Source organism: Pleurodeles waltl, chromosome 4_1 (assembly GCF_031143425.1).
Source record: "Pleurodeles waltl isolate 20211129_DDA chromosome 4_1, aPleWal1.hap1.20221129, whole genome shotgun sequence".
In the NCBI taxonomy this organism is placed as follows: domain Eukaryota; kingdom Metazoa; phylum Chordata; class Amphibia; order Caudata; family Salamandridae; genus Pleurodeles; species Pleurodeles waltl.
The window spans coordinates 910,697,877-910,722,254 of record NC_090442.1 but is presented as its reverse complement, the minus strand read 5'-3'; the positions used below and the strand labels follow the sequence as shown (position 1 = coordinate 910,722,254).

General features: G+C 44.5%; 1 protein-coding gene across 1 annotated transcript in view; it reads left to right on the top strand.

Annotated features, from left to right (window-relative positions):
• MAPK11 (mitogen-activated protein kinase 11) overlaps positions 1 to 24,378 on the top strand; it is a 178,481-nt gene that overhangs the window by 77,386 nt on the left and 76,717 nt on the right. Inside the window, exons 5-6 of the mRNA XM_069229665.1 lie at positions 1,413 to 1,442; positions 1,939 to 1,986. Coding sequence (XP_069085766.1) covers positions 1,413 to 1,442; positions 1,939 to 1,986 — 78 coding nt within the window. The remainder of the gene's footprint in view (positions 1 to 1,412; positions 1,443 to 1,938; positions 1,987 to 24,378) is intronic.

Below are 24,378 nucleotides of genomic sequence, written 5' to 3'. Positions count from 1 at the left end.
ACATGCTTCATCATTGGATCCTTTGCCACTGCACCTAGTGTGAGTGGGTGGGCTCAACACAGTTTGTAAGCAGAGCTCTTTGTCAGAGGGATTACGAGTGCAAGGTAAAATCGCCTTCAGGATCCTGAATTATGTTTGCTATCAAGGTCTTTTAGAGACAATACTATATCAAGGGGTCAGAATTACCCCCTAACAGAACTACAATTGTGCCTTTTTGTTTCAGAGACCGTTACAGGAAAAGGTGCAGTTTGGTCTGTATGTTTCATGATGTTTGTATAAACTACTACTCAGAGTTGGAAGTTACCAACTATATATCATAGGGATACTACGTATATTTCCGGCCTTGAAGAAAGCCTACTGACCTTTGGTGACACTAGATACAGGCTGAGACAATCGACCCCTTGATGTTAGAGGTCATCCTACTCACAAAACATCTCACTGTTTTTAATTCTCACCAAAGGACCTTGCTAATAAACTTTAGAACTTAGTCTTCTGAGTGTGCTGTTTTAGGAGTTAAGCAGAGAATAGAATTCTTAGTTTACTGTCTCTCCCTTGGAATTGTGAAGCTGCTGTGTTAGGACAAAAAACGTTAACCAAAATATGACTTTGCACACCTCAGTACAGCAACCGGCCAAGTAGACTACAATAACCTGCTAAGGGGACACTGATCAAAAGAAATACCATAAAGGGATCAGAAGAACTGCTTAAAGCTTCCAGTTCACGCCCAGCTGAATGAATATTATAAGCTGAGCTTTTCTATTGTCACACCTCTTCAACCATCTCACTGTTAAGTGCTGTGTCCCATAACATGATACCTGCACCATGATGGGCATCAAGCATAACATAGAAACACTACCCACATAGAATCAGAAAAACAGACAACCACTCACCCTGCACAGTGTACTTACTGCCCAGGTAGGCAAGTGCATCATTGTTCCACAAAATGGTAGTAAGCGCCATAGGAACATTGCATTACAATATGTAAATTCCTTAATATTCACAGTATGTGTATGAAAACGGGACTTTTATATGACTGATGTAAATTTCTCCTTCTGTGCAACGTTTGCCGTTCTATACTCTCACCTTAAGCACTTTAGTTAATTACAGAGCTGTGCAGTCTTACAAACGAGGAGTCTGTGATGGGGTGGGGGCGCTCTATTTTTATTTGCAGTATGGCGGTGTTCCAAATTTGCCTGCAACGTGTACTACCTGCAGCCACATGTTCGTTTAGAGCTTTAAACAATGTTCTGTACCTCACCAACACTAACATCCACCCGCAGGCAAACTAACATAAATGACCGTAGATTCCATTTTGTGCTCTTCAACAAGCAGACATAAATGTATTTTATTACACAATACAAAGTTGTTTTTCTACCTTTTTAATGTTTAATATTTTTTTTTTCTACCAACAGTATATTCATTCAGCTGGGATTATACACCGGGTAAGTTAATTTCCATGTTTTAGTGATATCTCCTGTTTACATATTTTAAATATTCTCTATTGATGTAATTATCACATTTATGAGACCAGCAGAATGGCTCAGTGAGAGTATAAACTCACAAGTGACCAATCTTGTCCTTGCACATCACACGTTCAGTTTGTGGCCAGGCCTACTCAGCCTTTTATCCTTTTAAGGTTTAAAAATCGAGTACCAGTAGATTAGGTTATAGTAACATTATTTTAAGTGGTTAGAAGCAAGAACACTGTTACGGGGTGGTACACGAAAATCGTAATCGTAATTTTATTAAAGTTATCATGGCTCTCCTCACTAGCCATCATGTTGTACCACCTGTTGGATATCTGTGTACTACCTAAATGCTAACATGACTACTATCAACCTTGAGCGTTCATCATTTCCTCATGTACTGTGTTTGATACATGTAGTGAACTTGAAGGGTAGCATGTTTCTCTGAAGCTGTTGTCTTTTTCTAATTCAGGATTTAAAGCCTAGCAACCTAGCTGTGAACGAGGACTGTGAGCTCAGGGTAAGTGTATTTTTCGAGAATACGTTGATTCAGATGCTTCTTTGTGTTGCAGTGCCGAACACACTCATGTTAGTCTCTCAAAATTATTTTGATTGGTATTTCATTGCCAAATACCTAGTACCGTAATGAAGCATGATTCATGTAAGACCTGGCTTTTCAAGCTTGTTTTCCTGCTCCTCTGAGACGCCTTAGCTCTAAAAGGCCCGACTACTGTTTTAAAGAAATCGCCACTACTTCATCAACACAATGGTCAAAACAGTGATGTGCATGTATCATTAATGTTTTCTACTGCCTGAATTCTGTTTTATTTTGAAAGGCTGATATGATGGCTGGATTGCTCTACTGCTGTACCGAGAAGCTTAGATGTAAAAATAAATGAATTCAAACACTATCTTCATCTTTATTTTTATGTATAGATAGGCTAGGCTATTTTGTTAGAAGAAAAAAATAAATCTGTACTTCAAAGATAGAAAGCAGTATGAAAATAATCTACCCTCCCAATGACTTTTGGTATCTTCAATAGCCTTTTCCACAAAACATCTCAGTAGGCATAATAGTATCATTACAACCAAATATTATATCAATACATATGTTGCCTTGTAAGGCTTACTGGTTTACACCTTTCCTTCCCTTTACTACTTAAAAAAATAAATCCCGATTACCCTCAATCAGTCTTTAGTTTTGCTTGCTTTCCCACTTATTTGGGATGGTGTCTTAACAGATGGTTACTCAGCCCTCTGCCCTTGGGAGCGTGCAAATTGCAATGTTGCTGTATTTTTGTCCAGAATGGCAGTAGCATTTTCATTCATCACTAACTACATATTCTGTACTTCTGGTGAATAATTCTACCTCTATATTCCTCACTTTTTGAATCTCCCCATCATTAAGAGGATGAAGAGGAAACGGGCAATTTACTCCCTCCACAGTATACTAATACTGAGCTCTGTCTTGACTCATGGAGCGCCAGTGGCTTTCACAAATTGCCCGATTCAGTCCTTGATTTGGTACATGTTCCTTCCGCTGAGTTATTAGGAAAACAGCAAAAGTGTTGGAGCTACCATTTAAGTTTGTGAAACAAAAACAAATACACTTTTTACTTTACTATTTTTGAACAAGGTTTTGTTTGACCCTAATAGGCAGCCTTGTATAAGCCGCCAGCGGCTGGTAACTGTCTCATTGCTGGATGCCTTCGATGAGGCGCTAGGAGACCTGAATTTCCTGGCACGGCACTCTAAGCTTGAGAGCCTAGTAGTGCAAGTTCCCACACTCACATTTAAAATTAATTATTTCCTTTCTACTCCTCTGGCAGCTTGGATCTGTGCTCGCTAGATGGTTTGTCTTCTGAGTTGCTAGTGCCAGACTCGATATGAAATGGCATGTGAGCTTCTACAGGTATTACTGGAGGACCTTCCTGTGTCCTGTGAGCAGCAAGTTCAAGATAGTCAGGACACAGCCAGGCACATCTTGAGCTGTCTCCATGATTCTACAGCATCTGCAGGCATGCCTCGATGCACTCCACTGAAGTTTCTGAAGATGTCTAAGTGCCATTACTGGATATGCCCTTCAGTAGGGCCTAGCTCTGGTGAGAAAGCGGACTCTGCCTTGGAGACTTTTTTCCCTGGGTTTAGCTTCCTCCGCTTGACCATTCCATCAGAAGTATCAGGAGTTCATAGGTTAACTTCGAGGGCCTCCTCTTCCTCCAAATTTGACTGTTTTGGGTCTTAAAAGGCAGAGGCAGTGTTGAGAAGAAAGGGCAACAGCAACAACATTGTTTCTCCTTCTGTTTGCCTAGCAACCAGTGCTTAATTTGTGCTTGTTGTTTCCGGTGCTGAGCACCAGCACTTATTTTTGAGGGCCGGCGCTTAGTCTTCTACCTCAAGCATTTGCTGCGCGCAAAAGACACATTTGGGAAAGATGGGGGAAGAGAAAAACAAAAAAGCGTAACAATGAGAGACGACAGAAAGCTGCAGGTATGAGCTGAAGGGGCAGGGAGTAGCTCTAATGGATTGAAGAAGCCCAAGATGGCGTCAGGATTACACTGCTTCAGTATTTCGTGGTCGCACATTTAATTGCCACAGCCGTGTTTTTTTAAGAGGAGGGCTTTGGGCACCGGCACCTTTTTATTTACAAATTAAGCACTGCTAGCAACGCAACAAAACTGCTTTCGCGGGCAAACAGCAGCTTTACCACATAAACATGCTCATGCTATGTCATTCAGCTTTCCCTCAATGTGTTATTTTTTACCATTAATCCAAGGCTGAGCTAGCCAGATATTAATTGACAACAGAATTGCCATGTGATACTGCAGCAAACGCAGCTATGTGAGCATCGTGGGATTTTGTTAATCCCTTAGCATCAGAGCAGAAAACCTCAACAAGTTTAATCTTGCTGTCCAGGAGTGGCCTCTACACCTTGTTGTGGTTCAAAAAACAACTATGGGATCTCATTTCTGAAAACAGTCAGCATCCAGGATTTTGCACTCCAAAGTTTCCACCTTGTGGGTCTCGAGGTAATGGGTTACACCTTTGGTGGAACTTCAGCCTTCTGTAGCATTTCCACCTCTGCCTCTAATCCCGTTTGTTCTGAGGAAAGTTGGGCGAGATCAAGCATAGGTGTTTCTGGTCACGTCAAATTGTGCTTGCATGATCAGGTTCTTTGAACTTCAGACACAGAGCATTTGCTTTCCACTTCAGCGTCTGTTTCAAGAGGACTTAATTACCCAGCAATGGGGCAAGGTACTCCATCCAAACCACCACAGTTTACTACTGCATGCCTAGAGATTGAGTGGAAGCAACTGACTGGGTGGCTTTGACCTTTCCTTAAGAAATGGTGAGTGTCATTATTCCACTGAGCCGGGAGGAGCCAAGGTGGCGGCCGGGACGGTCGCTTGATACGTGCGCTCCGTTCCCGGCTCCATCAAATCATCCTGATAGGCGCCCCCCGCGGCCCGAAAACGGTGGTCGGGACGGCGGCTTGACAGTGGGCTACCGGGGCGCCCGGCTAGCGTCGCGGGCGTCCCTAGATGCGGGCGCGGGGCGGTGTTGCGCCTGCGCCGGGTTGGACGTGTGGCGAGGGTGCCGGCGGCGGCGGCGGCCTCGGCCGCGCTCTCGTCGGGCGCGGCCGCCCTCGCTCTCAAATCCTGTTCGGGGCTGGGGAGACCGAGCGGGCGCACCCGAGAGGTCGGTGCGGACCGCGCGACTGATGCTGCTCAGCGCCTGGGACCGGGCGAGGACGGCGTGAGGAGCGGAGGCGCCATCTTGGGAATTGCTCCACAACAAAAGAAGAGGGCGACTGGAGGCGGCGGCTCATCAGACAGTGGGGGTCCCGAAGCAGGGGGGAAAAATACCCTTGCAAGAAGGCAGAGGATCGAGGTGAGGAGGGCATCAACGAAGGGGGGGGGGGGATCAGCACATCTAAGCAGAAGGGGGGGAACCCCGGAAAAGACAAGCACCCTCCCCCCCTCTACACTTCACCTCTGCCTCTACATAAAAGACAGAACAATTGGGGAACGTGTACTCCTGGAGCTTATACTAATGTAGAGTCGATGGACAGGTCGGACTGAGGGTATGCGGCTGGCTGTGGTCTTCCCCTCAACGGGTGCCCGCTGCGGCTGTCCTTAGCTGCGTGAGCTTTATGTATGGCGCGCCGCGGCCGCCCCGGCCCGCGCTTTACCTCCTGTGCCGACGCTTCTCCCGGCTGCCCAGCACCTTTCCCCTCCTCCTGAAGGAACCTTTGGCACCAGGCCCTCCCGCCACACCGAAAGTAGCGAGCGTCCTCCCTCAGCGTGTACAGCCCTGCATGAACTTGCAGCCGGATCATTGCACTTGGAGTAGCCTGTAGCACTCGTGGTTGAGCACCCACGCCACAACAAACTAGAACAAGTCTAAGCCCCCATGTTTGGCTGCCTAAGTTAACGCTATCAAAGCCGGCTGTGTACTCCAGGCCCAGGCGACTCAGTAAAAGCTTAAAACAACGGAATAGGAGGAGTAAAATTGAACAATTGTCGCGGCCTGGAAGGCAATCTCAACACAGCTAAAATGGCCGGCAGAGCCAAGTCAACCAGAAATCCGGACCGAACCACCCAAGCAATAACGCCTACAGATCAACAATCCGGCCCATCCCTACAATCTCTGGAAAGCACACTTCTAGCGCATTCTGCTCAGTTTGAGAGAGTACTGCAGGCAATATTGGACACTAAGCTATCTCTGGAAGGTAGAATTGACGCAGTCGCGCAGGACTTGAACCTCTTACGAGTGGATCACCGAAGCCTACCTGAAAAAGTGAAAACAGCTGAAGTTGAGATAGCTGATCTAACTCCAATAGTACAAGGGAACCAAGAACAGATTCAACGCATGGATGTGGAACTGAAGAAGCTTTGGTGAAGATCGGAGGAAACGGAGAGCAGGGCGCGCCGGAATAATGTACGATTCTTGGGCTTTCCGGAAAGTATGCGTCAACCGGAATCAGAAATTACCCTAGAGCAGTGGTTAATCAAGGAGGTGCTAAACGGGGCTCCGTCAAAGTTTTTTTCAGTTGAAAGGGCTTACAGAATCCCGGGCAGACCCCCAGCTCCCGGCCAGACTCCCAGGCCATTGATTGCCAGGTTCTTGAACTATAGAGACCGAGACGCAATACTGCAACAATTCCGCAACAAGGGCCCGTTCAAGTACGAGGACGCGAACATCAACGCTTACCCAGATTTTACGCAGGAAGTGCAGAACCAACGTAATTCTTTCGTCAAAGTTAAGCAACGCCTACGTGAACAGAACATAAAATATGCCCTGCTATTCCCAGCCAAGTTAAAGGTAGTGATGGAGGACCGAACCCATATATTCACCAACCCCGAGGATGCATGGACATGGCTCCACGCCAAGGGCCTTGCGCACCCCCGAGAGGACGCAGAAGAGGACGGGAAATGGCAAAAAGCAGCTGCAAGAAAGCGCTCTAAACGGCGCACCAGAGGTCAGCCCAATGTTTGGCAAGCAGCAGAGGAAAGAGCGAAAGTCCTGAAAGAGACGCCACTGCATTTGCAAAGCTGTAGTGCAACGGCCAGCGGCCCTGAAGAACTGGGTTCGGACTCAGACGCAATCAGCTCTGTCTCCACGATAACAGGAGAATTAGTTGGGCCGACGTTCACCCCAAGAACCGCCGACGAGTTATAATTCACTCATTCAGACCCAGAGAGACTATCAGTGACACTGATTGGAACGCGATAAGCCTACAGATGTTCTGGGACTCTGCCGGGGCGAAGGGACACAGTACCTTTAATAATATGCTTCTTTATTACAAATGCTAAGCTAAGTGTCTGGGGGCATAAATAGGTGGTATATGGCGGGGGGCGGGACCAGGGGGAACGGATTTATGCTAAGGGGGGCGCCTGTAGATAATGGCAGACTGAGTCTGCGGCACGATGTGAGCCCCTTACAAGAGTCACATCTGTACGATATGAGAATCCCACTATGCAAATCCAACTGGATAAGAGTTATGTTATACATTTTTAAGTTTTGTAGTTTCACTGCAGTTGTAAGCAGTATAGGGGGTTTAAGTAGGGGGGGTGGGATTTATAGTTCAGTAGAAGTGCAAGAATCGGAACCACTAAACGCACATAATATAGTCCTGCACCCGCTATATAAAAATATAAGCAATAGAGAGGCAGAGTTCAGGTGGACCAATACTAAAGCCCAGATCCACAGCACAGCAATATACCCACAGCGCCCTTTGCGATGTCTTCCCGAGTCAACACGAAAAACCAGTACATAATAGTAACGTGGAATATTAGGGGCCTTGGGATGCGGAGTAAACGGGCTAGAGTGCATGCTCGACTTAAAAGACTAGCAGTACATATTGCTATTCTGCAAGAGACGCACATGCTGGAGGGGGACTTGCGCGACCTGCGTACGAAGTGGGGGGGCCAGATGATAGGCACAACGTACTCGGCCTTTGCTAGAGGGGTGTTGATCTGGATAGCGGTTGGTGTCCCATTCCTCATGTCGGCACACAAAATAGATCAGGAAGGGATGTACGTAGTGGTGGAAGGCAGACTAGACGGTAGACAAATGGCTGTGATTGGGGTATACGCCCCTAACAGTGGCATCCCGGGCTTTCTCACCACTCTCACCCCAGCGTTGCTGTCTAACCCCATGCCCCTAGCCATCTGGGGCGGGGATTTTAATAGCACCCCATCAGCAGCATTGGATAGATCCAGTGCTCACCCGAGTGTTCCAACTAGCAGGAGGCTCGTGAGCCCCCTGCAAGAATGGGCGAATGCTATGGGTCTATACGATATATGGCGATTAGGCCACCCAGAGCATAAAGAATACTAATTTTACTCGGTCCCACACAACACCCACACTAGAATCGACATAATCTGGGGCACCCGTGAGATAGGAATGCTGATCGCTGAATCTGAATACCTGGCAAAAACAGTCTCGGACCATGCGCCCCTGAGAGTTACATTGAATTGGGGGAGGGCACGTCAGGTAATCCCCACTTGGAGATTACAGGTGGAGGCATTACAAGATCAAGCATTCGCCGCATCATTGAGTAAATCTATAAACCAATATTGGGAAGCAAACGCTATGTCTGCAACAACCCGGGCGATAGAGTGGGATGCCCACAAGGTAGTAGCACGCGGAGTATGCATGTCCACTACGTGGGGAGTAAGACGCTCTTTACAAGCGGAAATTAACAAGCTAGAGAAGGAGCTAAGGATTGTGGAAAAAGCAGTGGCACGGGGGGAGGCCGCCAGTACTGCCCTCAAAGAAATGCGCTCAAAATATAATGAAGTAGATGGCAGGCTCCGCTGCCACGACTACAATTATTACTTAGCTAGGCTGCAAATGGAAGGAGATAGATCAAGTAGAATGCTAGCGTGGCTACTCCGAGAGGATAGACAGCAAGCACCGATCGGTGCCATCCGGGTGGGCGCGCAGGAGATGGCTACTACGCAACTAGAAATAAATGAGACGTTTAGGAATTATTACGCAAATTTATACACTAAACGCACATCGTGCACAGCCACTCAATTCGAGGATTTTCTGGCGGATTCCTCCCTGCCCCAATTGCCACAAAATGACAGAGAAGGAATGGAAACCCCTATTACAATAGATGAAATAGAGCTAGCGCTTGCGCAGCTGCCTAGGAACAAAGCGCCTGGCACAGACGGCCTCCCGTCGGAGTACTACAAAGCCTATCTGCCCAGCCTAAAATCCCATTTGCTAGGAGTTTTCCAGGAGGCATGGATTGCAGAAAGCTTACCCAGGTCACAAAGGGAAGCTATGATAGTGGTACTTCCCAAAAAGGGCCGAGACCATACGGATGTTAAATCATACAGACCACTGTCATTACTGAATACAGATTGCAAAATATTAGGCAAAATACTGGCTAACAGGCTAGCTCCCCTCATGCACTTATTAATTCATGCAGATCAAAATGGCTTCATTCCAAAGCGTAACACCTTCCTAAATATTCGCAGATTACTGAGCATAATGGGTGAAACCCCCAAGAGCGCTCAGGAGGAAATGGTGCTCTCACTAGATATAGAAAAGGCTTTCGATACGCTGGAATGGGACTTCCTGATGGCCACGATGGTCCGCATGGGAATAGGTCCCAATTACATTCGGTGAGTCCGGACATTGTACTCCAACCCAAGTGCCAGGGTGAAATCAGGCGGGGTGATCTCTGATGGTTTCCAGATATTCAGGGGAACGCGACAGGGATGTCCTTTATCCCCACTACTGTTTGCCATAGCAATGGAGCCGCTAGCGGCAAAAGTACGCCTTATGGAGCAAGAGTGGGGAATTATCAGGAATGGGAGGCACCATGTGATTTCATTATATGCAGATGATGCTTTGATATATATCAGGAACGGTAGTGCAGCTATCCCACCAGTAATGTCATTATTGGCTGAATTCGGAGGATTGTCTGGCCTTGTGGTAAACTGGGAGAAGTCCTGTGTGTTCCCCCTGGCAGAAAGGGCTCCCAATAACCAAGACCCCCCGAAGGTAGGGCGCCTAAAGTGGTGCCCGACAACATTTAAATATCTTGGGATAAACATATATCATACCACAGAAGACTTAAGGGACGGGAACTTGGGTAAGGCGCTAACCTCCATAAAAGGCTCCCTACAATTCTGGAACAGGCTTCCGCTCTCGCCACCCGGCAAGGTGGCAATTGCTAATATGTTGATCCTGCCTAGGCTCCTATATTATTTTGCGGCCTTGCCGATAAACATTCCCAAAAGCTTCTTTGGTAACTTAAACACAGCGCTAGTGCGGCTTATTTGGGGAGGTGGCAGAGCGCGAGTGGCGCTATCTGCGCTGCAATGTCCATTGGACGATGGTGGCTTGGGAACTCCGAATTTTGAGAGATATTACGCAGCCGCACAACTACAGTGGGTCCAACATTGGATCCACAGTCCGGAACATGCCGAATTGGAGTCTAGAGCCCCAGTGGAACGGGACCCTTCTCCTAAAGTGGCTTACGTCAAAGCCCTCCAAACTGGTACTGGTTAACCCATTGCTTGCAACCGCGCATGCGTGCTGGATTAAATATGTGCAAAAAGGAGCGGATAAGCTTCCATACTCCCCACATATACCACTAAATTATCTATTGGCTGGGACGGTTGCGGGCAGGCAAGCTGGGAAGATTTGGAATGAAGCAGGAATACAGGTAGTAGGAGACTGTTTCGAATACGGCAAATTAATGACGTTCGAGGCCCTCCAGGCCCTCACGGAGATAAACCCGGGTCAATTCCTGACATACCATGCCGTATGTCACGAAATCAGGAAAATTTGGGGAATGGGCGCTTCGGAACCAGAGATCTCCCCAGTAATTCATCAGCTTCTACAACACAGCGATCAAACAAAAATAATATCCAATCTATATAGAACCCTTAACAAAACCCCGGAGGCGCAGGCAGGGAAAGCATGGGGTAGATCGAACGCAGTACTCCCCAACCCGATCCCACTGGTAGACTGGCCTAAGGCCCTGTCTCACATTAGAGGCGTGTCAAGGAATCCAAGATTTAGATACACCCAATTCAATTACACGCACCAAACATATCTTTCTCCAGCCAGAATAAAGCGCATGTTTCCTGATTCAGCACCAACATGCCCCAGATGCAGGGCACCCTCAGCACCCTTCTACCACATGGTATGGGACTGTCCTAATATACAAACGGCCTGGGCGGGGGTGGTAGGGGAGGTATCCGGACTAACGGGACTCCTGCTGTTGGCAGATCCTGGGTCCTGCCTGCTGGGTTTGAGGAAGAGACCAAAGAAACAAAGACACCTGCATAAATTTACAGATCTGGCCTTCTTAATGTATAAAAGATTAATAGCAATGCACTGGAAGGCCCCTAAAGCTCCCAACCTGAAATCCTGGTACTCATTAATTATCCGCTGGGCTCGCACCGAATACCAGGTACTAAAAAGAATGGTGCGTGAGGGGCGGCAGCACACAGGATGCTCCACATGGGAAGATTTGGTAACAAAAATGGAGGCCAAAAACGATGAGAAGCCTCCCTGAACTGGGGCACACATAAACGGGACAAGCGAGGCACAAATTCCCCAGCATTCCCCAACTCGGAAACAGGCCCACAGGGCACCCAGGCACCACAGCGCACACATATAATTCCTTCCCATCACTCAGGAAACAGTTGCCCTTCAAATATTCGTCATCACAGGCCCAGCGCCACGCGAGGAGCTGAGAAACAGGCTAGTTGTCTGCATATACCAATTGGGACGATGCCCTCCTCAAGCGCCCAGGGAACCCAAGCATGCAGTGTTAGGCCCACACTGGCCTCGAGCGTATGCCTATATAGAATAAACAATAAAGGATAAACCCATGCAGGGTGCAGCCAGAAAGGATACTGTGAAACTAGAAGCGTTCCGTGAAGTGCATATTGGGGGGGGGGGTGTGATTGTTATATGATTTAGGTATTAGTTATTGTATTGATTTATCCTGAGCTTACAAATTGGACAATTTGTATTACATGTTGAAATATAAAATCAATAAAAATATTTAAAAAAAAAAAAAAAAATCCACTGAGCCTATATATTCAGTTTGGCTTGATTTGTTGCATACTGTGGGGCAAAGTACGAGGACCCATTTGAAGCAAGATTGTTTGAAGTTGTATTATAACATGTTTGTTTTTACCTTATTTCCTTTCTTTAAAAAAAGTGGTGGCATCCTTCCATATCAGGCAAACACTTAATTCTTTCTACCACATCACTAGGAGGAGGAAAGGTTACAGTGGTTGGACCCATTGTGTGCCCTTACTTTCTATTTTGATTGAGTACTAGCTTGTTGATCAAATCTTTATTGGTGTCGCCAGTGTGGAGAAAGAAAAAGTGGTTGAGAAACTAATACTATCCTGAAAGATTGTATTCTGCTTCAAACTGTGTTTTGTGTTGGCCAAAGTGGTCCCGCCAGAGGAGTTTGTGACCAATCCATAAGTGAAGATTGCGACTATTGCCCTAGCTCAGGTTGTTTCTATTTTGGACATCTACCGAGTTGCTAAATTGGCATCTGTTCATTCTTTGACCAGGCACTATTGAATTGATTCTCAAGTCAACTGGGAGGACTGTTTTGCCCGTTCAGTCTAGCAGGATGCCCTAGTATCAGCCCACTCCTGGAACCCACCTCCTTTATCTTTTTCCATAGCAAATATTATTGAGTTTTAGCATTGACATGTGGTGGCAGTCTATCAAGCTATCAACCCTGAGCTTGATAGACTGCCACCTCAGGGCCTATACCGGGGTCTCAACCCTTCTTTCAAACCTAAATTGTGCAGCCGTGTCTGCCTTCCACAGTCTGGCAATGTCTCTTTTTGCTAGTGTGAGACCTAAAAATAACAGATATTGTTTTTATCTGTTTCCTCCAAAGCCCTCAGTGCTATGTTGGAGGATTATTTTGAGGTTTAGCGGAATATCCCAGGAGAAGGATCCTGCCGAGGCAGGTTGTCACTCCCTGCCAAAAGTTTGCAAGTGCGGAGCAACTCCATACCTTAAGGGAGGACGGTACCCTCCTCTATTCCACAGAGTAGGCACATTGGGGAGGCTATTACACCCAGGCGCCACAGTTGGGGCTGAGTGAAATATGATCTGTGGAGGAATTTGAATTGTATCAAGCGGAGGCAAGTGTAGATAGCAGCTGATCAGGAGGGCCATCAAGACCTCAGCCCAATCATCATTGTCAAGGATATCTATGTCCTCCTCCCAGGCCTGCCTTAGAAATGATAATGCAGTGGTGCTGTGAGTGATTAGAGACCTGAGTACATGTGTGATTTTATGGGCTCTCAAATCTCCCATTAGGAGTTTTCCTTCTCCTGGACTAAATTCTGGCAGATCTTGTATGTCTCTGAGAAAAACACTGTGGGGGGGCATTGCTTTGGTGCTGATTCAAATGTAGAGGAATCTGCGGGTGGAAGCATTGATCAAAAGAATAAGTTACTTATGTTTCATAATTCTTTTCTTACCCACAAAGGCTTCTCCTTGGACCAGTGCCAGTTACATGAAACTGGTGCACAATTTGTGACAGGCAATGGAACGGTCACTGAGTCTAGTAGCTAACTTTTTTTGAGCACTGGCAAGTACCTGAAACAGCAAGAACCGATGATTGTCAAGAAGACCCAATACAAAATGGCGTTTTCATTTTTATGCATTGATAGTGTGAATGTATATGGTTCCAAGGTTTACCTTCCTCTCAATATACTATACCTATCCTATCTATATTGTAGATAATTGTGTGTTTGTCTGAATCAGAGTAAGGTAAATTGCTAATGTGAATCTTTTTACTTGGAGTCAAGTACAGGTGTTCCATGTCTATTTAAATTTGTTGGCAGGTCATATGTAGCGTGCTCATCTGGCACACTTGCATGTTACCTTGAGACACTTGGGTGTACATACATGTTTATGTATTACTAGGATGGAATGTTATATAGGGCTGTGTACATAGAGAGAATGTTGTATGTCTTGTATGAACATGTACCAGTCACATCTGAACATGCATCCCCAGTGTGTCTCTCAGTATGGGTGGAGAGTGCGTTGGAGACTTTTTCCTGAGAAAATTACTTGTCGAGTAATCCTATATTTGTCAGATTGAATTTGCCATTTATGAAGCACAACTCACTCCCATAGAAGCATCCTGGCGCTATATTGGAAGACAGGTGAGTTTCATAGAGATTGTAACGTTCCCATTTGTGACGAGTAGAGGAGATCTTACAGAATGTAGGAGTAGCAGAGGGGATCTGAGATCCCGAACACCCAGGTCTTAAGGCATTTTCTAAATGCTGAGTCAATGAACATTAAGTAGCTGGGAAGAGAGTTCTAGGCCTTGGACCCGAGAGCCCTGAATGATTTGCCCCCTCTCATTTTTGTCTAAACTGGACTGGTTTGAGTAAATTGGCCTATGAAGATTTCAAGGTTCTGCTTGTAGAGTAGTGTGTGAACCTGCCAGAAAGAACTTTTGGCCCAATCTCTTTTTATGCTCTAAAGGTGAACAAAATATTTTTTTATAGAGTACTCTTGTGGATTGGCAGCCAATACAAAGCATTTAAGGCAGCATAGGTGGAGGTTGTTATTGGTAATTTGAGAACTGTGCTTGCAGCTGTAAGTTTTACTAGTTGAAGTTCATGCCTAACTTGTCCAGAAGATCCATTTTACAGACTGTTGCAGTAATCCAGCCTAGAGGTGATTATTTTCACATGCTGCTGTTTTCCTAGTTGTCAGGGTCAGAAGGTCAAAACATTTCTTTAGGGATTTTATTAAGTTAAAGCAAGTGCCTGCGACCGCAAGGGTATGGTGCCAGAACGACAGCCGAGAAGCAAACTTGATTCCCAGGTTTCTAACAATCTCCTCTGTGCCAAAGGAAGGGGCGTCATCTGGCAACCAAAGAGAGGGGATATAATCATTAGACTTGCCCATTGGCATGATCTCGGTTTTGTCTGCATTACATTTGAGGTGGTTGACTTGCATCCATTTAATGATGGCTGTTAAGATGTTTTTTTTTTTTATTCATTTCTGATCCCAAAGATGATTTGTCAAGGGATAAAATCAGGTGGATATCATCAGTGTAAGAAATTGTATCAATTCCGAAAGATGTTATCAGGGAACTTAAAGGTGCCATTTAGATGTTAAATAAAACTGGACTTTGGGAAGAGCCATGAGGGGGCCCAGCGGTAACCTTTGATTCGTAATATGTATACAAGCCCAGCTTTACCATCTGTTTCCGGCCAGTGAGAAATGATTTTAGCCAAGAGTAAACAGATCCATTGATTCCACACTCTCGCATACGACTGAGAAGAATTTCATGGGAGATAGTATTGAATGCTGCTGTTAAGTCTAATAAGATCAGCACAGCATTCTTCCCTGCTTCCAGTGTTAATTTTAAGGTGTCTGTGACTTCAAGCAGAGCAGATTTGGTTGAGTGTGTTCGGGGATGAAGTACATTAGCTGTTTTTATAAAAGTGGTTAATTTAGTGTTTACCACCTTCACCATTATTGTTTTCAAGGCTGGCAGCAGTGGAGATCAGACGTATATTGGATACGGTAGTGGAGTTTACAAGAGGCTTTTTCTTAAACTGCTTAACCACAGCCACCTTTCAGACATCTGGAACCACTGCAGTTACCAAAGAATAATTCAGGATTTGATCAATTACTGGGTTCACAATGTCAACCAGCTTATGAAGGGAGGCCTGGGGGAGGGCGGGGGTCATTAGGTGAACCTAATTTACAGGGCAAAATGGCCTGGTGGAACTAGTCTAATGAAATTGTCTGAAACGCTACCAAAGTACCTGTCTCCCTATCGAGAAGAGAACTGACTTTAAGCTCCTCATCCACGCTTATAAGGCCCTCCACGACCAAGGACCCGCCTACCTCAACCATGGCATCACCTTGTGCTCCCCCACCAGACCGCTCCGCTCCACTCAACAAGCACTAGCCACTGTACCCTGCATAAGGAAGACCTCAGCTGATTGGAGATTCTTCACCCGCCTCCTGGCAAGGAGCTGGACCCCTCAAACAGTCACCATTGCTACCTCAATCCAGGACAGACCTTAAAACCTGGCTCTTCGAGTGAAGCTCCGAGGGCAAACACCCTTAGCGCCTTGAGACCCTTATGGGTGAGTAGTTGCGCTTTATAAACCTTGATTTGATTCCTTAATTATATGTCCCTGAATTAATCAGTGATATTATGAAGTCTTTACATACATTCTGTATCCTTTTGATGAGGTACGGGAGATCTGATCAAATAAGGCTTGTGATGGTGGAATATGATTGTCCAATGCCTTAGGCTTAAGAAAAGAGTATGACAGCTTGAAAATTAGCTCTTGGTCAGATTGGAGTATTTGAGAAGTGAAGTATATCCTTTTTGATAGTTTGATCTGTTTCTGTTTAGTTTGGGCTTTTTCTTAGATGGAGTGGCTGAGGATAGACCACGAGGTGCCTGGGATATCCATCTGTTGAAGGTTTCAACATTATCCACGATTCATCCTATTAGAATGGGGGCTGATTCAAGGAGGGATTGTGAGAATCTGGGATCAGTAGCCCACTTCCCCCACCTACAAATGGTAGGTGGAACAATAGAGGCATCTACGGGGATATGTTTTTCTAGCTCTCTGACAAATGAGAAAGGGATTAACTGGTCAGACCAACTCAACCGAATAGGACTTTCTACAGATAGGAGAGAGTTATTAGAACAAATGCCATCAAGTGTATATGGGCCTCCATCATAGGTTGGACCTTCATCCAAGTTATGTAATTCTAAAATGCTCTAAGTTTTCCGACAATTACTTGCCGCTGGAGCCCTTGTGCATTCCAAGTGGAAATTAAAATCTCCAAGATGAGTAAAATTTGAGTGTCTGAGAACCAGGGGGCGGCGGCAGACCTTCCCCGAGCGAACCGAGGAACAAAGAGCCCCGCGTGGGGCCAATAGATCAGGGTTCCAGGAAAGATTGAGTGGGGTTAACCTTAGAACACAACCCTAGACTTTCTGTTCCTACTAAGGTGCTACGATTGAAGGTGTCTAGCTAAACTGTTTTTAAAAATAATGGCAAGCCCTTCCTTCTGGCGGCCGCGCTATCCTGTCTAGATTGTACAGCCCGTAGGTAGTGCAATTGCAATATCTAAATCCAGTTGCAAAATCCTCCCACTCGGCCACAGGCACATGCATCACAATTACGTTAGGTGCATATGAGCAGATTGTTTATTGTAGCTATGTGGGTATTCCTGCTGTGTCCCAAAGTCTTGTACTGCTTCCCGCCATTTCTCTTTATTCATTTCTTTGTTTGACGTGTTTTAACCAAATTATAGTTATAAGTAACTATGCTAGAAGTCGAAACAATTAGTTCTAATATCATTGAGAAATTAATGTTGAGAGAGATGAGACCAAAATATTTAGAACAAGGCCGAAACTGGACAAAAGCAGTATGAACAGTCAGATCATTACAAAATTATATGGCGAGACGATGGGATTAGAAATCAGATCGGTACAAGTATGACCAACTAGACCAAGATAGTAGAGCACGGGCTGCAAGGGGGAAGTTATAGCAGGGCCTGGCCACGTGTACGCTTAAAACCAGTAGCCCAACTGTAGGACTGAAGATAAAAGTAGGTAGGGGAGCGAAAGGTAAGATAAGGGGAAATGTACCAGAGTGAGGAATCTTGAAAGAAGATAAGTAGTCAATTTAAAGACACACTGAATATGAGAGAACTTGGTAAAACGCAATTTTACAGGCGTTATCGAGTGTTAGAGAGCAGCCACACATGGTAAGGTTTAACTGATCCTTGTAATATCGGCTGAGGAAAAATAAATCTGGGTTCAACTAAAAAAAATAGCCCACAATATGTTAGGAATAATTGAGCTGGTTATTTGGGTAAGCATTAGCAACAGAAAAAGACACCGTAACCTGCATTATCTTCAGAATTCACACACAGTGTGGGGAAATGGTAGTGTGGGCAAGATTATGTTTTAGCATGGAATCCATATCATTGCAGAAAGTAAGTATTATGATTAATGGTGTGAGAACAAGCCAAAAAAGGAAATGGGGAAAAAGTAGTGATGCTCAGAGAATTAAAATGGTGTTGAAGAAAGGCAACCAAGAGAGACCGAAACGGACAGTCCTACAGCGGAGGCCGAAGCCCGGCTTGAGCGAAGCTAAAGCACTCTGAAAATAATGTTCGTTTGTGTCAGTATTTTGCTGCTTTGTGTTTGCCTTTACAAATTGTCTCGCACTTCATTTTAAACTAGTTTCGTTAGTATGTTGCCGTTGAGCCCCGTCGTCACGTGCATATTTACAGAGGTGATATGAACCAGTATCCATCCTACCTTTGATGTTGGTTTTCTTAGCCACACAGAACTGTAACCGGGGCTGCACGTGCACTGCTTCGACGCAAGAAGGCGCTCAAGCAGTATAAGTGAGGACAAGTTCGGAGTTTGCCTATTTCACCTGAAAGATGATTTTCGTTTCGACATGACTGCATACATGTGCTGCTTTTTTTGTTTTCCTTTTTTCTGGAGTATGCAGGTGTTCGTGGTTATTTAGCAATAACTAAGTGCATATATAGTTCATATTCAGAAGCACTGGTTTAATGGCCATATTGGGCTGTACTGCTGTTCCTTCTTCAGTGCGATTGTTGGGATTTACCACAAGACTGTACTGGGGCACTATTTGTGTGCTGGCTTCCCCAAAACTGACAGTTCTGACTGGAGATGCATTAAAGAAGTGACACAGGACTTCTTATTGTGTTGTCCTGCAGCCTTTCTCTACCCCGCAGGCCCTCCTTCCTTTGAACTAGGCCATGACTGCTCATCCCGTTTTACCATTAGATTCAATGGGGCTTTTGAGGTCGGGTGTCTATCACAGACAATGTACCCAGAGTCCTGGGCAGTGGGGAACATTTGTGGACTCAACTTAGCAAAAAGATCTCTCTTGTGAGCTGCCCATGGACCAAACAGGCCCCGAGAAGTATAAAGTATTTTTCTGACGAACAGAGGTGCCTTCAGTGCACAATACCCCTTCAGTAACTCATGGAGCAGTACACTGTTGTGAACACCTGGTAACATAACGCTCGACCAAAAGTGTATCTGGTTTTGGACTTCACCTTTATTTTCTAAAAGCTTTACTGTGATAATAAGGAAAAGTCAGATTCGAGTGCCCTCTACAATACATTACATTTACTGGGTCTATTTCCGAAGGTTTTCGAAAAAGGTAATTTCCTGCTTCTTTGCTTTTTGTAACAATGAAAAGCTTATAATGTATTTCTATCTGTACTAGGAGTACTGTTTTGTTTGCTCCTTTGTACATGTGGTGCAAACAGCTTCCATTCTAGGAAATATTTTATAGAATCTATTATCAGTTGTCAGGTTACCTTGAGCTCCTGTTTTGTGTATGTTAGGCAGGTGAAGCGTATATTTTCCTGAATGCAAACAGCACAGTAGCTTCCTCACTGATGTAGATGTATATTGTCAGAGGGCTGCATGCAACTCAAGATCGCTCTTTGGACGTTTCACTGCCTTTGTATTTTCTTATGTGACAGAGCACCCGTTGATTCATTCCTTGTCCTTTGGCACTTTACATGGTGTCCAGTGCAGGTTGCCCTCGGAGTGTGGATTTTTTGCAGTGGAACGGGGTCCACTGGGCAGTCGGGTGTTGAGACCTCCTGCTTTGCCAGAATAACTGTGACTGGATTCTGTCTTTGGTTGAATTGTGGGTGGTGGATAGTCCCAATTAAGGGTCTTCGCAATGTGTGTCTATGCTTTTCCTGGTCAGCCCAGTGTTGCGGCTCAGGTTTAGTATTAGGACAACATAAGCTGAGGGGCTCTCTGTGATGCAGATTAGTGGTGTCGGGTACAGAAAGTTGATCGTCAAGTCTTATTGACGTTTTAAGATTTTCTAATTTTCAATTGGCTAAAATGTGTTACCAGCAAGAAAGGACGTACCAGTCCTTTAACTGCAGATCTTCCTAGTTTGGGGGACTGATGAGGGCATTAAAGAAATTTAAAGTAAAGAAGTTTAAAGAAGTCATTTTAGCAAAACCTCAGAGTGTGCATACAGCTTCCAAGCTAGAAAACAAGGAAATTAACATATCCAGGCAAGGTCCTGGCTGAGTCATCTAGAGGGGATGTGGGGCCACTAGAAGAATTATTATTTTAAGTGTCAATATTGCATTGTCCAGTGACTTACTCTAAACACCTTCAGTAGTTTTAGCTTCTAAAATATTCCATCCGAAAAGTATAACGCCTTCAGCTCTGGCTGCAAGGAGAAATTTGTTGTTTTTCCCATTGCAGAAATATTATCTATTTCACTAAGCCTCAAAAGACACGCATCCATTATCTGCCCGGAAGTATCAGACTACTTTAAAATCCTGTGCTTGACAATATACACCATAGTTCATGTGTTGGAGAACATTACCCAAAACTCAGAATACCCGGCGTCATATTTGGGAGCTATGCCATCATATGCCAGGGGTGGACAGTACAACAAAATCCAGAGGTAGTGAATGTCTGCCATTGGGATATTTTTGAGCTCTAATGAAAGAGAATCAATCAAATGGAAATAAGAGTGCCTTACTGACCCTGACTGAAGGAGAAGGCCAGTTCTCGCACTCTACCCAGGATAGACCAACAAACTCAAATGCTTGTCTACCTGCCTCTTTAACCTTCTTGTATCTTTATTTCTAAAGGCCAGTGAGCTAGCGCGCTCGCTCTCTCTCTCTCTCTCTCTCTCTCTCTCTCTCTTTCTCTTTCTCTTTCTCTCTCTCTCTCTCTCTCTCTCTCTCTCTCTGTCTCTGTCTCTGTCTCTCTCTCTCTCTGTCTCTCTCTCTCTCTCTCTCTCTCTCTCTCTCTCTCTCTCTCTCTCTCTCTCTCACTCCCACTCCCACTCCCACTACTCTTCCTCCCCTCCACCCCCTTAGAGCTACAACAAAATTCAAAAGTTGTGATGGGAATGCTTCTAGCATTGCATTGGGATGTACTCTGAGATGCATTTAAAAAGGATAATTAAAATAATGGAATATATTCTTTTCACAGTGCCAATCAGATAATACGGATTGCCAGTAGGGGTCGTTGGTGGTGTAGTGGGGGGAGTAGGTGGTGCTAATGGTGAAAGTGGGCGATGGCTTCCAATTAAAACATTTTGGCCACCTGCACGATTTTTTTTTTTAAACAAATTAATCTGTGCTTTGTTTCTAAGTCTTTGGTTTTGCCACTTTTCACTCACAGGAGGACAAGCAAGTAGTAAGGGGCAATGGCTCATAATTATGCTGTTGATTATATTGCAGAAGAATAATTATTTATGATTATATAGAGTGCCCCGTGCTATCACTGTTACAGATTCTGGTGAGTTCCACCGAGAGACCCATGAGTTGAACATACAGTATATGTATAACATAGAATGAAACAGGAAATTACATTTTGTAAGTGTCACTGTTGTGTGTGTGGTATTATGGCGGACCAGCCAACATGAATGTAGAGCGGAGGTCTTCAAACTGTTGGGCGCGCGCTCCCTGGGAAGTCGTGGACATGTTCCCATGGGGTCACAAATGGCTCTGCTGTTATATGTAAATGAAGATAGCCTGGAAACGAGAAAAGTGTTTTTCTAGGCTGTCTTCATTTACATGCAGCAGTTAGTCCATTAAGTGTGAGAAGGGTACTACTGAGTGACGTGGGGCAAGGTCAGTGAGTGTAAAAGACATGGCTAAAAAGAAGTAAAACATTTTTATTTTATTGTTTTCTTTTCCCACCTTCAGGTAACCGCATTTAAAACCACGCACACACCTCAAATGAAATATATAAATGCAAGTTAAACTAATCAAAGGGACATATACTCTTACCTTATGAAAACTCAGTTGGCTACTGACGATGACTTCGTAAGTGACCAGAGAGACGCAGAACTAAATCCTGATTGGTGCAGTGAGGAAAAGTGACTGGTTTGTAGTGGTACAATGTGCCAGTCTGTGACAGCAAACACAGTGATTGTCATTATTTTTAAATTGTATCACACTATATAAAACATGACGCTGAAAAATAGTGTTTGATAAAACAAGCGTTATAAAAGTATTTACACTAAACATAGTCTGAATGCCTATCCCTAAAATTTATATTTTTAAGTGTCCATTAAAAGGGTGCACTCCTTTAAAGGAACACATATATTAACTCTCAAAAAGAATGAATATTTGTCACCATTAAGCAGAGTGACTATATGAATGAAAACCTACACTGGCTCACTATCACCCTTTATATTTGGTGATTATGCATTGCAAACATTTACATTTTTTTTCAGGTAGCAGGCACCTTGGTGAGAAGACATATTTATTCTTTAGTTCCTTATTATTTGCTTTACACCTTGGGGGGCCCCTCACCTCACCCTCTGTGAATGGGCACTGAACCCCAGTTATTGTGGTCTTACTATGAAAAGAACATGGGGTGCATTTTCATTGCTAGTATTAGGGTCCAGGTTGCCATTGTTGCTCAAAGGACAGGGCCTAAGCAACAGAGAAGTGTGTGTGTGTGTTACACAAAGGAGGCGGAAAGCCTGCTTTAGGCATCTGACCTAGATGTAATGGCCCTGTTGAGTGGGCAGAGTAGACAGCCTGCTTCCCAGAGGTCTAGGTTTCATTGGTGCTGTAGCTGCATTAGAGGAGCAGGGCGTACTTCCTGTGCCACTGTTTCTTTGAACCTTGGAGCAAAGGCCCATCGGAGGGGGACAAATGAAGTAGCGGAGACAACTCGATTTTGGAATCGGAAAGATGAGGGCTGTGGTGTGAGATGGGAGCCCATGTTGTTAACAAAGGACATTGGCAACAGCAAAGCAGTAGCTATAGTTAGTGACAAGGTGCAGTGACACTTCGGGCTCAGAGCAAAAACGTTCGATGACGCTGATGTAGTAGAGTCTCCTTAAAAAAACACGCAGGCATTCCGATCCAGCATTAGGTGGCAGGATTATACACAGCACATAAACTTGTTACTGTTATTAAGCTGCAGAATTACGTTTTTTTTTTTTTACATTTACGTAATATCTTTCTATTGTAGTTGCTTATCTCAAGTAATCAAATATTCTTCTAACAGTATGTTACTGACAGTATTTCGAAGCTTTCAATAATACCGAAGCTTCATCTTTTGCCGTGGATATTCCATAGGTCTCACTCATCCATGCATTGAGAAATGAACATCAGATTAAAGTAACAAAACGTCCCTAAACACTTTTCTCAAATCCACTGGTTCCTCTTTGATGTGTGAGTGACTTCATAAACAAAAACTGCAGGGGATTTACCAATGTGTGATAAAAACAGCATGTTGCCACTTCTCATGTTTTTTGCAATGGCATATCTGCCAAGACTATTGCAGTTGATGTTTTCTTGCTTTTGGAGAGTTGCATTTCCTTTCCAAGGCCTTTTGATCATTTGTAAGCAACATTGCAAAGTGCAGTTAGAAAAATCTACCCTTGGCACATTAGCACGTGCATTTCCGGAAGCAGGCACTACAAATCTTTTCTGCTCTCAGATGGGTAATGTATACATGTAATATTCCCTTAAGTAATAGTGCCATACACGGTTAGAGTACTACATTGTTTATGGGGAAAGAAAATTCAGCAGAACATACAATATTGCAACCAAACATTCAAAGTCCCAAGATGACGTAAGGAATCTCACCATAGGAAAGCTTTTCTTGTGTTCTAAAACGGCACACACTGCTTATTATAACCCCAGTATTCAAACGTTGACATCGTTTTTGTGGTCAATTATGAACACAGTTTGGTCTAAAATATGGACAAAGTGGAACAAATTCCAGTGCAGCCTCTGCATGCCCCCTCTCGCCTTTCTACCTGATGGTCTGTCTGCTAATTAAATGCTACAGAAGGACAGGAGGGGAAAACGAGATGATAAACGCTGTTTACTAAGGAGGTTGGACTGCTATCACTACCGATACAAGAATGTCTATAACGATGCAATGTGTGTTTAACTTATGTTATTGAGCTCTTTAACTATCATTTACACAATAAAAAAAAAAAAATATGAGAACAGCTGTTAATTCTCTCTCTGTTCTTCGTATAAAGAACCATAATGGCAACAATTGGTTTAACATCAGGTCCTAATGATGGCGTTCCTTTAATTTGAAACCGTTAAATGCTTTTCTTTTTAAAAAGTATTACATTCTTGCAGTGGTAATTTTAGACCTCCAGTCATACTACTACACAGAGGTAAACTCAGTTGAATACATTTTAAAACTTTAAGAGCCATATTGTGATGTCCATCCAATTCTGATAAATGTGCCATTCACCCTGGATAATGGATCTTTGCGTGTTTGTTTCTTGAACACATGTGTTGTTATCCTGCAGGAGGGTTAAAAAGCTAAGTTGATGGGCCCATGGCTGAGCAATGAATATGATCACTG